Source organism: Mus musculus, chromosome 19 (assembly GCF_000001635.26).
Source record: "Mus musculus strain C57BL/6J chromosome 19, GRCm38.p6 C57BL/6J".
Taxonomy (NCBI): domain Eukaryota; kingdom Metazoa; phylum Chordata; class Mammalia; order Rodentia; family Muridae; genus Mus; species Mus musculus.
The window spans coordinates 3,778,980-3,795,686 of record NC_000085.6 but is presented as its reverse complement, the minus strand read 5'-3'; the positions used below and the strand labels follow the sequence as shown (position 1 = coordinate 3,795,686).

General features: G+C 42.0%; 1 protein-coding gene across 16 annotated transcripts in view; it reads right to left on the bottom strand.

Annotated features, from left to right (window-relative positions):
• Kmt5b (lysine methyltransferase 5B) overlaps positions 1-16,707 on the bottom strand; it is a 50,942-nt gene that overhangs the window by 22,617 nt on the left and 11,618 nt on the right. For 5 of the 16 annotated variants that reach the window (NM_001167887.1, NM_001167886.1, NM_001167889.2 and 2 more), the window contains 2 exons: positions 9,060-9,298; positions 2,472-2,619 (listed from right to left, as the gene is read on the bottom strand). In NM_001167887.1, the coding sequence (NP_001161359.1) occupies positions 2,472-2,619; positions 9,060-9,222 (311 nt within the window). In that variant the 5' untranslated portion in view covers positions 9,223-9,298. The other 11 variants (XM_006531727.4, NM_001167884.1, XM_011248624.3 and 8 more) reach the window with 6 other exon arrangements.

The window sequence follows — 16,707 nt, the reverse complement described above, 5'->3', positions numbered from 1 at the left end:
TCACACAAACATACACATACAGTCAAAACACCAATGTTCATAAAATAAAAATAAATAAAAATTATATAGAAATCAGAGGTACTGTCCACAACTCTAATCTCCTGCTATAAAGAAAAATTTAAGTTTCACAACTGCCAAGAAGCAATTTAAAAAATTCTAGCAAATGTAAATTTGTATTTTCTGTTTACTCAGCTCTCATGATTAGCTCTGCCTCACTGGTGGGTAAATGCTGGGAAACTAAGATCAAAATATCAGCATTTGTGCCAAATGTGGGGCTGTACACCTTTAATATGGCATCCAGGAGACCAAGGCAGAACTATGAGTATAAAGTCAACTGTGGCTACACAGCAAGACCCTGCCTCAAAACCAAAACCAACAAATAAAAGTCAAAGCATAAGCATTCAAACAGAGTTGCCTTTGTAAATTCTCAAATCATACAACTCCTACTGTTTTTAAACACAGTCCTGAAAGCACACGGAAAGATGGAGAGAGAAGGCAAAAGGCGGAAGACAACTGCAGGTCAGTGGTAGAGTCTTGCTTAACAGGTGTGAGGCCCTGGTCTATCCCCAGAATGACAGGCATGCAGAGGGAGAAAGACAACGAGATAAGAGATTGTGTACTTCTAATCACAGCTTGCAGGAGCTGCAGAAACCCCTGTGTGAGGAAGCCATCAACTGCACATGGCGCAGACTCTAGAAAGAGTCTGGGGCCATGCTATTGGGAGCAAACTAGTCCTGCCCAGTGCCCCAGGCAGGCTCAGCTGAGTGGACTAAATGCTGTGCTAAAAAACACTAATCTAAGTGTTCTGGCTGCTGTGGGAACAGAACAGTTAACTCAGGAGCCCTCCCCCACAAAGGTCACAAGCATCAATAACTGACAACACTGAGATTTTCTCGTGGCTTCCATTCTCTCTTCCTCACTCCAATTCCCTCATGACAGGTGAGCACTTCACCGAGGCACACCCTGAGCCCTCTGAACTTGACTTTGTGACCACATGGTTTTAAGTGAGCCTCAGGAAACTTGGGTTTAGACTAACCTACTGTAAATACAGACCAGGAGCTTGTTAGACATACAGAATCCCAGCCTGCATCCACAGGCATCCATAGAAACACCATCTCCTGGGAAGAAACCACAGTGCTTTCTACTACGGAGCCAGTGACGAGTATAACCCTTCATTCTCTGGAATAGAGCCTGGGGTTCAAAATAAATATTCTTCCATAAGCAACTAAAACGTTTGTTCTGACTCTAATGGAATAACTTCCTAAAATGTTTCATTTACCTCTGGATCTTAACACATAAGATATAACCAATATAAGAGAACTTAAGTAATCTACTTATTTAAAAAAAAATACAGAGGGTGACTGAAATCCTATCAGGATCATCTTCCAGGAGAACGAGCATCAATCTCATCGAGTGGAAAAGAGGAACTGGATTAAAGCAGTATAAAAAGATGGTAGGCTGGTACAGGGTACAGTCTTGCTGAGAGCCTCAGCTTAATTCCAGTGTGTATAACTTCAGTTCAGTGAATGACTCACAGAGACAGGAATCATGGAATTCCAAAGATACCTCTTTAACTGCCATTCTTTTTAGGTATACAATAAAGCTGGTGAGAAAAACTATGACCTGTTTGTTTGACTTCTAGAAAGGGGAAATCTGGAAGGGGAAAGGGTGTGCAAGGCTTCCTTCCCGTTCCTGTCTTCCCTGACAATCAGAGCTTATTAAACCTGGTGTTCCAATTCTTCCTAGATGATCATGGACATAGGGCTACAAGAAGCCTATGTATGATGGAGATGAGAAGGAATGGGCCCAGAGTGCATCTTATCTCCATATCACTGGTGGAACCGTTTCCACCAGACCCAAAACCCTTTACCATAGAACCAAAGAGTGAAAGAATTCTAAGATGATCTTAGTATCTTTCCTAAGAGAACAATGGTTCTTAAGAGGACTACAGGAGTCAGAGACCTCAGACCTGAGTCTAAGAACCAGAGCAGGCATGGTGTACATGTCTTCAATCCCAGCACTCAGAAAGTGAGGCTTGCCTTCTCTTTTCTCTCACATTCTCTCTCCCCTACACAGACACACACACACACACACACACACACACACACACACACACACACACCTCCAAGACAGTCTGAGAGCATTTAGACTCTAAACAGGTTCCTATTTGCATATGGAATATGAAGTATTCACTGCTGACTTGTAAAAGTTACACAAGAAGGCAAAAATACCAGTGGCCATTATTTAAAACAGTAAGACCCCATAATGAAGCCATGGGAAAGATCTGACTCCCCACCCCCAGTGCAAGATGGAAAGGTGGACCTCCTTTCCAGATTCTGCCTGCTTCTCTTGCCTCACAGAAAATTGTTCTGTATCAAAGAAGGTTATTATCATTTATAATCCAGATTTATCACCTGTTTTCAGTTGGAAATCATGACTAGTTCTATGCAGAGAGAGAGAATCAAAATTACCTAGTGTTCATTTTGTGTGTCTGAAAACCTAAGTAGGGATCAAGAACCAAACTGGTTGCTAAGTCATCGTTCTCACAGAGCTCCTTGGCGGACATTCCAGAGGACGGCACATAGCGGCTCTGCCCTTCAAATCCCGAGTTACCATGACCTGTGAAAAGCAAAAGAAAGAAATATAACTTGATGAAACAACTCAATCTCCTTAAAGATCCCCACTGCATCCAAACTGGCATCATTAGCTGGAGTTACATCAATCACTAGGAGTGGTTAGAGATGAACATTCCTTATGCTAGATAGAAAGAAAGCAAGCCAGATGCAGTACACCCAAGCATTAGGAGAACGTAGGCAGCTGACACTAGGATCAGGTTGCCTAAGAACAGGGTCCAGGGAGTTGGGAGATTGCTCAGATCTCCATTCCATAGACAGCGAAGACAGCACAGAGCCAGTACAGACAGGGCTAGGGGAGAAGAAGACAATGGGGATGCAGACAGTCATCAAGAAATGTCATAATGTGGATCCCAAGAACCAAAGGGTCTCAAGGAATTAAGTTGGGCTTCCTGCTTTTGGGCAGCTAAATGACCAATATCCTCTTTATGGATAACTGAGGACCAGAAGTTAAAATCCACTTGCCTGGGATTAGTTATGCAGAAGTGGGGAAAGACGGGGATGAGAGAAAGAGGTTTATCTCTACTTCTGTCTGAGAGACTTCTCAGCCAGTGAGCTGAATGGATACCATAAGGGGCTGGGTTTCACTGAGAAGCAATGTAGAGAAGGCATGTGCAGAAACAAAAAGCTTCCATCAGTGCTGTGAAGGCTCATGGGTAATGTTCAGTCTGCTACAAGAATTAGCACATAATTTACAAAGTGCTCATGACAATATTTAAGCTCTCAAAAATCAGCACATGGAGAATGGGAGGTTTAACTTTTTCACCTATTCTTTCACAAAATAAACCAAATGGGTCCTTTCCAAGGAGTAGGTATATAATTTCTGCAATCAAAATACTTGTATATAAGCTTGGGAAAAGTTATCTAAGAGGCTGGAGAGATAGCTCAGCTATTAAGAGCACTGGTTGCTCTTCCAGACCTGGGTTCAATTCCCAGCACCCATATAGTTATAGCTCAGAATGGTCTATAACTTCAGTTCCAATAGATCTGTTTTCTTTGTGGTTTTTTTGTTTGTTTGTTTGTTTGTTTTTTCAATTTTTGAGACAAAAAGTTTTTATGTGCATCCCTGACTGTCCTGGAACTCATTCTATTGTCTAGGCTGGCCTTGAACTCAGATCCATTTGGCTCTACCTCCAACTCCTGTCATTAAAGGCATGCACCACCTGGCATGAGATCTGACTTCAGGCATGTATACAAACATATATGCAGGCAAAACATTCATACAAATAAAAATTAAAACAATAGCAACAAAAAAACTATCTATCTAGGGCTGGTGAGATGGCTCAGTGGGTAAGAGCACCCGACTGCTCTTCTGAAGGTCCTGAGTTCAAATCCCAGCAACCACATGGTGGTCCATTCGTAAGGAGATCTGATGCCCTCTTCTGGAGTGTCTGAAGTACAGCTACAGTGTACTTACATATAATAAATAAAATAAAATCTAAAAAAAAACCAACTATCTAAATTGTTGGCTGAATCAAACCTGGTACCTCCTGCATGCAAGGTAAGCACTAAGTTATACTTATCCTTAACCTGCTACATTTTCTAAGTTGTGCTAAAATATAAACTAAATCAGATGAAACAGACAAGCTAACAGATTCACAGAATTTTTCTCCCATCACCACCCACATGTGGACCCAAAAGAAGCCTTACTGTCCCCACCAAGTGCTCAGACTGAGGCAACCCCTAACCTACTATGTCTCTTTTCAACTTGCCTGTTCTGAAAACTTTACATGCTGGAATGATAATATTTATGATCCTTTGTGACTGGTTTCTTCTAATTGGCACACTATGTATCAGTATTTTTGTCTTTATGGTTAAAAAATATTCTACTTTACTAGCAGACACACCTGAGATGCTTCCATTTGGGGGCTATTATGGATAACACTGCTACAAACCTCTGTAAAAATATCGTGTATCCATAAAATTTCCCTTAGCGGGGTTCTCATCACTATCAGACTGGGAGATTCCAAACTTCTTGCTAACAGCTTGTCATCCTGACTCTAGCTTCTGGAAGCCTTGGAGTTTTGATTTGCATTTTGTGCTAATTAAATATGCTACTGGCTACTGTGTATCTCTGGAGCAATATGTCTACTCAGATCCTTAATCTATCCTGAATTTGGGTTCTGTCTTTTACTTTGGCTTTCAAGAGATCTTTGTATACTGTAGAGAGGGCCCTTTGTAGACATGATTAGAACTAGTTCCCCCACTCCATTCTATCGTTGTTTTCTTACTTTTTGGTGATTTCCTTTAACACATGGTTTGTGATTTTGATTTGTTTTTTTCCTGCTCCTTGTGGTTTTTTAAGTCCTATTTAAAAACAGCATCGCCTCATGCAAGGTCAGGAAAATGTAGCCTCTGTTTGCTTCTGGGACTTTGAATGTTTCACACACATGGTGTGCTAGGCTCACTTCATTCTGGATACAGAGACCTAATTCTCATTCATTGTATTTTTCCTGGTACTCTTAAAAGCAAAAAACAAAACAAAACAAAACAAAAAAAAAAAAGGAATCAGGGCTGGGGACGCAGCTCAATGGGGAAGCACTTATCTAGAAGCCATGAGCTTCAGTCCTAGCAAACCCTCTTATCCTTGTTGACAGATCTACACTGTGTGATTTATTCTTGTTCTTAAACATATTCCAGGACCACAGATATGCTGGATCATCCTTGTGCTGACTACCACAGCAGTGAAGAAAATTGTGAAATAGAGGAAACGGGGTTTCCTAACTTAACCCCCCACAACTCCAAACACTGGTTGCTATTCTGGGTTCCTTGGACTCCTGTATTTTAGGAATTGTCATTTTTCAAATATGCCAGTTGGGACTGTGAAAGGATCACCTGAAGAGTACTGCCATCTGTTGTCTAATCAAGGAAAAGCAACATGCTCTTCCATCTATTAGGCCTTCAACTTTTTATTATTTATTTATTTATTTAATTTATAGACAGTGTTTCTCTGTATAGCCCTGGCTGTCCTGGAACTCACTTTGTAGACCAAGCTGGCCTCAAACTCAGAAATCCGCCTGCCTCTGCCTACCGAGTGCTGGGATTAAAGGTGTGTGCCACCATGCCCAGCTTGCCTTCAACTTTTTAAAAGATTTGCTTATTTTACATATGAGTGCTCTACCTGCATGTTCACCTACATGTCAAAAGAGGGCATCAGATCCCATTACAGATGGTTGTGAGCCACCATGTGGTTGCTGTAAATCAAATTTAGGACCCCTGAAAGAGCAGACATTGCTCTTAACCACTGAACTATCTCTCCAACCCAGGTCTTCAATTTTTTTTCAATAGCGTTTTTTAGAAACATATTAATACTTGGTAGATTATTGCTACTGTTTTGGATGGCACTGTAAATGAGATACTCCTGTTTGTTGTGCTTGAGGCTGAACATGGAGCCTCCTACACCCTAGCTGAATCACGTATCACCAGGCTACATCTTCAGATTTTTGGTTTTTTTGAGCAAGGTTCTCTTCATGCACTCTTGGCTGGTTCTGAACTCTTAGTAATCCTCCTATCTCAGCCTTTAGAATGCTGGGATTAATAAATGAAAATTTCTTTTAAAAGATTTAGTTATATATTTATTTGATATATGAGTGCTCTATCTGTATGTACATCTTCATGCCCAAAGAGGGCATCAGATCCCATTACAGATGGTTGTGAGCCACCATGTGGTTGCTGGGAATTGAACTCAGGACCTCTGGATGAGCCATCTCTCCAGCCCCTCAAATTGCACATGCACACGTGCATAGACAGGCAGACAGACAGACACAGATACAGATACAGACACACACACTCTATCTTCAGTGCTAGGGAAAAAACATTCTCAAGGCCCTGAAAATGGGATTCCAGGAGAATGGTCTCCATCCTTAGAATGATATGCTAGCATTCTGTGAAGAACAGTTTTGTTCATATTCAGATGTGGTGTCACTCTATACTTTTCTTGTGATGTCTAGTTTTGGTATCAGGGTAAGAAAATAAGGTACAAATATTCCTAAGACTTTCTCAAGCACTGGTGTCAATTCTTGAAGCATCTCAGAGAATACACCAATGAAGTCCTCTGGGCATGGGGCTTTCTTTGTGGGTGGGCCCTGCTGATTTTAAATGACTACTTGCTACAAGTTTGTTTAGGTTTATTTCTCCCAGGTTGCCCTTGAACTCACAGGGCTCTTCATTCTTCTGTCCTCCAAGTGCTGGGATTAAGGTATATGCCACCCTGTTCAACTTGGTTTCCTTTGGATTTCTTCTTTGAATCAACAGTCATTCATGAGTATGTACTAGTAAAACTTGTATTGATTATAATATTTACTCTATGGTAGACGCTCATATGACTTTAATCCCTTTAAGCTTGCTTAGATTTGTTACATGGCCTGCCATATGATGTGTCCTGGAGAAAGTTCTATGCAAACTTGAGAATAATAAGTATAATGCTGTTGGTGAATGGACTGTTCTACTGATACCTGACTGGTTTAGTTGATATAGAGGGCTTTAAAAATCCACCTGTTCCTGTCCACCTCTGGCTGCTGCTGCACCACTCCTGAAAGTGCCTGACTTCTTGCTGCACTGCCTACTTTCTCTCCAGTGCTATCAGCATTTAGTTTTGTGTGTTCTGAGCCCTGGTTTTAAGTCGGGCTGACCACCTTTGATACAGAGCACTTTATGTGACCCTTCTGTCACTGGTTCTCTCTGCACCATTCAATCTGCCCAACAACATTCAGCAAGATGCTGTCTCCTCCACAATCTGTATCTCCCACAATTTAACTTAAACTAAAACCTTAGCCGGGCTTGGTGGAGCACGCCTTTCATCCCAGCACTTGGGAGGCAGAGGCAGGCAGATTTCTGAGTTCGAGGCCAGCCTGGTCTACAAAGTGAGTTCGAGGACAACCAGGGCTATACAGAGAAACCCTGTCTCGAAAAACCAAAAAACAAAAAACAAAAAAAAAAAAACAACTTAAACTAAAACCTTTTACATTGTGCAAGAAGCAGCCAGTATTTTAAAAGCTTCAGAAATGTCTGGTTTTCTGACCACAGCAACAGCACTGAGAGAACATAGTTTCACCCATGTTGACAGCAGCCATGAACAGGGTCCATGCAGAGAAAAGCTAGTTAGTCTTGGGCTCCCCCACTTTCTTAATTCCAAGAAGGAATTATGCCCAACTTTCTACAAGACACTGATCTGAGCTCATCTGGAAAGAATAAAGGTACCTGAACCCAATAAACAGCATCTACCTAAAGCTAAAGAGAGCTTGAAGCAGACTCAACACAACTACGGAACTTCCACAGTGGCTGACTAACGTTAGGAAAAGCAGAGATTGAGAAAGTCATTTGTAACATGGGTAGACACTTCTAGATAATATTCCTGTAACTGTCCACTCAGACATATGCTTGTTCTAGGGCATTTTATTTTGGAGGGGGGGAAAAGAAAGAGAAAACAATCCTACAATTTCCCCAATTCTCAAAAAACAGCCTTGTCGCTTGGTTTTGTAGAGGCTTGAAGCTCCAGAGAAGAGGGATGTTAGAAATGGGAGGTGGGAGTGGGGGGGGGAGCACCCTCTTAGAGGTAAAGGAGGTAAGGGAGTGGGGGGGGAGCTCCCTCTTAGAGGTAAAGGGGAGGGGGAAGGGGGGAGGTTCATAGAGGAGAGACTGGGAAGGGGGACAAAATATGAAATATAAACAAATAAAATGATTAAAGAAAAAAAAAAAAACCCTCATCCCCACCAAGTCCCACAGAGGGCTGGAAATAACTTCTCATCACAGGGTTTCCCTGACACTCAGCAATCCATGCAATCTTGAGGAGATGGCAAGGACTGTGAGGGTTTCCTAAGGACCATCTCTGCTCCACCCACTCCTCATGGAAAAGAGGTGACTATATGGTTCAGCTTGCTGCATGAAGCACTTATGCAAGTTACAGCATGGCATGTATTTATACTCATAAGAAATTCAGCAGTAGCATTTTTTTTAAACCCCTATAGAACAAATCAGTTTTCTATAAGTTATGGGCAAGAAAAAAAAAAAAAAAGCATCATAAAGATTACATAAAGCAGGGAGGGGAGATGGGGTGAAGAACTCTGGCGGGAGGGGAGACCAAGAAGGAGGGCAACATTTGGGATGTAAATAATTAATTTTTTAAAAGTACATAAAGCATGAACTTTAAGTTTTACATTTTACATGGTAAGCATCAGAACTGCTAGTGTGTCTGTAACGCCAGCTCCTTGGGAGGGAAGCGGGAGGAGTTCAAGTCAAGCCTGGGCAACATAATAGGGCACACCCCACCCCCCAGTAATAAAAGGAAAAGTTAAAAAAAAAGAATCTGGACTTGTGAGAATGAAAAGGCTCTGCTGCTGCCTGTAGAACAGAGGAGTGTAGTAACAAGAGGAGGCTGAGGGCGCATGGGCGCACGCAACCCAAACAGTGAGATGAAGGAGTACATACATCTGCTGGACCGCCTCTCAACGGCGTTTCTGCCGGTCTTCAGGGTGTCCTTGCCCGAGTGCTGCTGTAATTTTGATTGATTCTGCTGATGGTCATTAGACAACTTGCCTCCATTTCTCCTGCCATTCACCACCATGTTCTTGGAGTCTCCCAACCACTTCATACCCACAGACAGCCTGACCCAGGAGCATTTAGTCACTCTCTTCAGATAGCTTAGAGAATAATTTCAATGTTCTCTCCTAACAGAAACAAAACATGGAAACAAAACAAAACGGGAGGTAAATATATGAAAGACCATGTCAACAGACTATAAGAAAGACACACAGAGCACTCTTGTCTTCCTTCCACTTGTCAGTCTCAGGATGGAGTACCCCACACTTCTTATAGCAGACCTCTAGCTCCACTAACATTCCCTCTTCAGTTACCAAGACCTGAGAACCATCTCTACCTGCACACAGCTCAAGAACCCACTGATACACTTTGGTAACACTCTGTGAACTGCAAGTAAAATACAAGGTCATTACCTTTGTCCATAGGAAAGCTTAAGAAAAGGCATCTAGGTGAAGTTCTGTTCGCTCCCGAAAGGGACTACGAACCCAGGAATTCTTTAGTACAGCGTAAGAAACTGACAGGCACCAAGCCTGATGGCCTGAGTTTGAGTCCAGGCCCCACCCCGTCGACTGAAAGAAAAGAACCACCTCTCCCAAGCTGTCTTCTGATCTCCAGAGTCATAATACGAATTTCCTATCTATCTGCTGTTTGAAGACATTTAAGGACCCATATTCAAATATCAGAGTCATACCCATTTGGAAACACATGCCTTACTGTGCTTCACAATGGCAAGAAAATTGAGGAAATGACATTCTTCCCTCTCTGAACATTAATGAGCTTGATTTGGGGATGGGGGTTTATTTGAGGGTCTGATAGGTCACAGTTATTGCTGCTAATGCTCCTCACCAGGGAGTTACACTGTAGTCCGAGTCAGACTGAAGCTTGCAAATGAGAACATGCAGAACTGAAGACCCTCAGTATTGAAGGGAACCTGTGAGCACTAGCACAGCTCCGTCAGTGCACAGATAACTGCTGCAGTGAGTTTGCAACAGAAACAATGCAACTCAGTGCTTCTAGCCTGGCTATTCTGACAGCAGATATTGGGTCTGTCTTCACACAGGCATAGAAAACTACAAATGATAACCATCACTGAGAGCAGTGGGGACTGACGCCAGGGTCTCACACAGGCTAAACATGCATTCTATCACTGAACCACAACCCTAGCCTCATGATTAATTCTGAAGGACTCCAAGGAATGTACACCTTTAATGCTACAAACACAAACATCAATTTCTATGTGCCCTGAGTTCTTTGTATAATTTCACAGAGGGTTTAAAAAAAAGAAGGCGGCAGGCAGGCGGGCTCAATTGACAGTAAAGAGGCCTGGCTGATGTGGAGGTGACTGTCACGGAGGTCCTTCCTTCCCTCTGGGTCTGTTTCTTTCTTTTTTTTTTTAAATATGTATTTATTTATTTTATGTCTATGAGTACAGTGCAGCTGTACAGATGGTTGTGAGCCATCATGTGGTTGCTGAGAATTGAACTCAGGACTTCTGCAGGCTCCAGCCCCGCTCACTCCAGCCCAAAGATTTATTTATTATTATATGTAAGTACACTGTAGCTGTCTTTAGACACTCCAGAAGAGGGTGTCTGCTCTCATTACAAATGGTTGTGAGCCACCATGTGGTTGGTGGGATTTGAACTCAAGACCTTCGGAAGAGCAGTCTGTGCTATTACCACTGAGCCATTTCTCCAGCCCTCTGGGTCTCTTTCTAGTTAAGTCCAGCTGCTGTTTAACTTTTATGGAACACTCATTTCTCGTAGGATCATCATTAAACTCATAAAGTCCTACTTAAACTACTTAAAGTATGTAAAACTACAGCACACATAAGCTACATATTATCCAAATGGTGCATTTTGCTTAAAGACCTTTTTTCACTTTTTAAAGATTTATTTGTTTTTGGTTTTTTGAGACAGGGTTTCTCTGTGTAGCCCTGGCTGTCCTAAAACTCACTCTGTAGACCAGGCTGGCCTCAAACTCAGAAATCCACCTGCCTCTGCCTCCCAAGTGTGGGGATTAGAAGTGTCCATCACCGCTGCCTGGCAAGATTTATTATTTTTAAGTATGTGTGTCTATGTGGATCCTTGGAGAGCAGAAATGTACAATTCTCAGACGATGGAGTTATGGAGTTTATGAACTGCCTGATATGGAGGTTGGGAATTAAACTCAGTTTGTCTACCAAGAGCAGTACATGTTCTTAACCACTAAACCATCTTTTCAGACCTGAATTTTGTCTAAAGAACTTTTACTGATGATCAAATACCATGTACAATGTTTACACTTGAGAAGAAAGAGAGCTAGAAAGATGGCTCAGAGGTTAAGAGCACAATTCCCAGCACCCACATGGTGGCTCACAAACATCTGTAATGGCATCTGACACCCTCTTCTGGTGTGTCTGAAGACAGCTATAATTGTACTCACATACATAAAATAAATAAATACATCTTTTAAAAAAATTACATTACTGTATGCCATATTGCATCTCCCTTGGGAAATGTTGGATATTCTTTAGAGCTGGAGTTAACAGTTGCTGTGGGTGCTAGGAACCAAATTGAGGTACTCTAGAAAAGCAACAAGATAGTTCAGTAGACAAAATTGTTTGTCACTAAGACCTGTGTTTGATCCCCAGAACCCAAACAGTAAAAGGAAAGAACCAACTCCTGAAAGAAAAAGCACTGTTCCACAAGACCACTTTCCCCTCCTAAATAATTTTTTAAGTTAAAGAACCAATTAAAACATACTTATTTTTATTTTCTGTGTATGGGTGTCAGATCCCCTGGAAATGGAGTTACGACAGTGTTGAGCTGACATATAGGTGCTGGGAATTCAATCCAGGTCCTCTGGGAGAACAGCCAGTACTTTTAACTCCTGAGCAACCTTCCAGCCCTCTGCTCAGCAGTTTGTTTATTTTAGTTTTCTACCTCTAGAAAAAGGACAAAGACAACCTAGAGTACTTTTTATCCTTTTAGAAACTCCCAAGAATGTCCCATGTGACAGACCATTTATAAATAATAACTCAAGAATGTGTTTTTAGGAGCCCTAAGTGTGGCTCTGTAGAACAGAACAGACAGACGTGGCTTTAATGGAATGTGTTTGCAGCTTCGAGAAGGGGACAGATCCCTTAGAGATCGAGTTAGATTTGTGAGATGCATAACTTAGGATGACTTAGGTGCTGGGTTAGAACTTGGATTCCAGTCAGGTGTGGTGGCGCACGCCTTTGATCCCAGCATTGGGGAGGCAGAGGCAGGCGGATTTCTGAGTTTGAAGCCAGCCTGGTCTACAGAATGAGTTCCAGGATAGCCAAGGCTACACAGAGAAACCTTGTCTCGAAAAACAAACAAAAACAAAAAAACAAAAAAACCAAAAACCAAAAACAACAACAACAACAAAAAGACTTTAAGGGCTGGAGAGATGGCTCAGTGGTTAAGAGCACTGGCTGCTCTTCTGAAGGTCATGAGTTCAAATCCCAGCAACCACATGGTGGCTCACAACCATCCATACATAATGAGATCTGACGCCCTCTTCTGATGCATCTGAAGACAGCTACAGTGTACTTAGATATAATAATAAATAAATCTAAAAAAAAAAAAAAGACCTTAAATTTCAATAGGGTAGCAATTGCTCTATGCAGAATCTTGAAATTATAACTCATATGCCCACTCACAAGATATGAAGCAGGAACCCCAGTTGTGACAAGACCTCTGTGTGGTGCATAAGTTAATGTGAGAAGAATTCCTCTAATCATTCCTTCACTGTACTATCTGCGGGGATAAAGAAGATAGATCAATTTTCTAAGAAAATCCACAGAACAGAAATTTAACCTACAAAAAATTCTACCAAGGAGTCTTTCTAAATTTTAGGAAAAGCTCACCAGCAAATCATCCCAGCATCAGCACTTTAGTCATTGCAAGCTGATCTCACTATAACTGAATGTAGGTTAATAACCAAAGAACAACAGGGCTACCTACAATGTGATCAACTGAGGCTGCTGTCTGAACAGGTCCAGAGTGTAGGAGGTATGTGTATCAGTCAAGAGTAACTACAATTCAAAAGACACAATGCTGTGTGTGTTGCTCAGCAGAGGCTCCTGAATGGGAGTTTGCATAGGAGCTTGCTTTTCAAACTCAGAGATATTTTTCTGCCTCTGCCTCCCCTGATTAAAGGAGTAGATGGCCTGTTATCTAATTTTGTAATAAATTGCTAAATCCAACTTTTATAGAGGTTCTTGTGACCTGACCTCAGCTCCTCATGCTTGTGTGGCAGGCACTTTACCAACTGATCCAACTCCCCAGGCCACCTGTGGGAAAAACATACCAAGAAATGATAAATTAGTAATCAAAGCAAACTGAGATGGCTCAGTGGGTAAGAGGGCTTTCCTCATAAGCTTGGCAATTTGAGTCCCATTTCATAAAGGCAGAAGCAGACCTCCACAGGTGCACCATGGCACATATACAATAACTTTAAAAAACAAAACCCAAAAAACTCAATTAAGGGGGTGAAGAGATAGCTGATTAATTAAGAACACTTGCTGCTCTTGCAGAGGTCCCAGGTTCAGCTCTCAGCACTCACAGGACTCAGAACTCTGCCACTCAAGTCCCAAAAGAATAAAACACTGTCTTCTAGCTTCCTAACATACAGGCTTGCATATGGTACACAGATATATGCAGGTTTAACACTCATACACATAAATAAATCTTTAACTGAAAGCAGGAACTACTCAGATACCTATATATTGGTATTCATAGGACAGTCAGGGCTACATAGAGAAACCCTGTCTCGAAAAAATAAAATAAAATAAACACCTTAGAGAACAAAGAAGCAGTATATAAGCAGGAGTGTTTCTGGTCAAGCAGGTGTGATGTTTTCTTTTTTTTCCAGACAGGGTTTCTCTGTGTAGCCCTGGCTGTCCTAGAACTCACTCTGTAGACCAGGCTGGCCTCAAACTCAGAAATCCACCTGCCTCTGCCTCCCAAGCGTTGGGATTAAAGGCGTGCGCCACCACGCCCGGCATGATGACTGTTTTCTAAGAAAACTGAGGGAAGACAGGAAGCTAGCTGCAATCAAAAGGAACATAGAAAGCAAATACCAGCCTGGAGCAGAAACACCTTCACAATCTAGTGTGGCAGGGGTAGAGAAAAGGTTAGAGGGGCAGGGTAGGGCAAAGAGGCTGAAAAGACAGGCAACAGAAGGTAGGTTTTAGAAGGCACTTGGAGACAGAATTTATTCTTTCAGAAACACAGGAAGCAAAGTGGTGTTAACATGGCCTCAGTTTTAAAGGACTAGCAGGTTACAGTTGTGAAGAGCTCACAGATTAAAAGGAGAGATGCAAAACTGGCCTGCATAGGTAACAAGAAATGGCTAACTTCAGGGTCTTCTCTGAAGGTTTCATGAACAGCATTGAGAGACTAAATGTGGAGGTTAGACAAAGAGAACTCATAATTTCTATATAAGAATTTTGAGGCAGCTGACAAAAACTATAGGAATCTCAGGCTTTGGTCATTTCTAGATGCCCAGGGCTGAGGAACAGGCTGGAGAATACCACCTGGTACTGTGGTACTGATGCTATTTCAAGCCACAGATCCAAATTTATCTAGGCCTGGGTGTGGCTAAAGTAGGTCCAAGAGCTAAGAAGACTAACTAATAATCAAAAGTCAAGACAAAAACGAAGCAGAAGGAAGGAGGAGCAAATAGCAGCCCAGGAACAGCACTTCAAGAAGTCCTCTTGGGTAGAGGGTGCAGAGATTCAGAAGGCAAGTTAGGACAGGCCGTTGATGACCGAGTGAGTCCTGCTAAGAAATGAATATCGGACATGAGGCATATGGTCTGTGCTTAAAAAAAAAGATGGCAGGACAAAGAGGAAGATTAGCAAAAGAAAGAAGTCTTAAATGCCAGGAAAGATATATGTAAATTAAATCTAGGAACTGAGGAATGCTAGAAACAGTCTAATTAGAGATGTTTTAGGGTCTGAGTTAAATTTTAAAAACTTATTTGGGAGGCTGAAGATGTAAATGATTCAACTACTCTATTATTGTTGTTGTTGTTGTTACTGTTGTTGTTTTGTTTTTCGAGACAGGGTTTCTCTGTGTAGCCTTGGCTGTCCTGGAACTCACTCTGTAGACCAGGCTGGCTTCGAACTCAGAAATCAGCCTGCCTCTGCCTCCCGAGTGTTGGGATTAAAGGCGTGCGCCACCACGCTCGGCTATTTTTTTTTTTTAATGTATGTGAGTACATCCTTCAGACACACCAGAAGAGTGCATCAGACCCCATTACAGATGGTTGTAAGCCACCATGAAGTTGCTGGGAACTAAACTTAGGACCTCTGGAAGAATAGTCAGTGCTCTTAACTGCTGAGCTATCTCTCAAGCCCTAATAATTTTATTTTTATTCATTGTTACATGTCTATTGTGTACCTGGGTGTATGTACATGTACCATGTGCCTGTAGAAGCTCTTAAAGGTAAGAAGAAAGAGATGGATCCCCTGGAACCTGAGTTACAGGCAGTTGTAAGCTACCATGTAAGTGCTTGGAACCAAATCCCGATCCTTTACAACAGCAGTAAGTGATTAACTACTGAACCATCTCTCCAGCCCCACTTACTTTTATAGTAATATGAGTACTTTGCATATATGCCTGTATGTCCACCATGTGTGTGCCTAGTAACCTTGGAGGCCACAAAGAGGGAGCTACCTGTCTAGCCCCCATGTTAAAACTTTTTAACAACTGGTGGACATGGTAATGGATGCCCACAATTCCAGCAGAGGCAGGAGAATTCAGCAGTTAAAACAGCAGCCTCAGGTACACAACAAATTTGATGTCAGTCTGAGCTACATAAGACCAGTCTCAAAGGAAAAAGGGGGAAAGGGCAGCGGTGGTGGGGAACCCGCTAGATGGACATGTCAAATTGCTTTCTAAATATTTATGTTTATGCACATAGGTTAATGTTGCACTTAGCTTTGGGCAAATAAGTTTTTCTCTTCAATGGTCACAACTTTTTTGTTTTTTGGTTTTTTGAGACAGGGTTTCTCTTTATAGCCTTGGGTGTCCTGAAACTCACTTTGTAATGGTCACAACTTAATCCAGAGACTCAAAGCCGACCAAAGTGCTGAGAATAAGTGACTATTGAGTGTTCAGCCCCAAATGGAACATCTACATCAAACCCTACTCCACGGTTCAGAGAACATCAAGGAGGAAGAGGTAGAAAGAATGTAAGAATAGGACGATGGGGGGAGGGAGTGCTATGAACCAGGAACTCTCATGGATGCACTTCCATTGTGATTATCTGCACAAGATCAAGACAGCAGAAGCAGTCAGTATTCCAGCAAGCAATACTATACTAACAGGACTCAGTGGGCTACACAATAGGGACACACACAGAGGAAAGAGTATGTTTTGGGGAGTTGCTGGAAGGAGTGGAGGGAAAGGTTGGGGGGTATGATCAAGATACATTGTTTTGTGTATGATATTGTCAAAGAACATATCCAGGATACTCTATTTAGAGTTAATTCTCCGGACTGTAGTGACATACTTTTCTAAGTAGA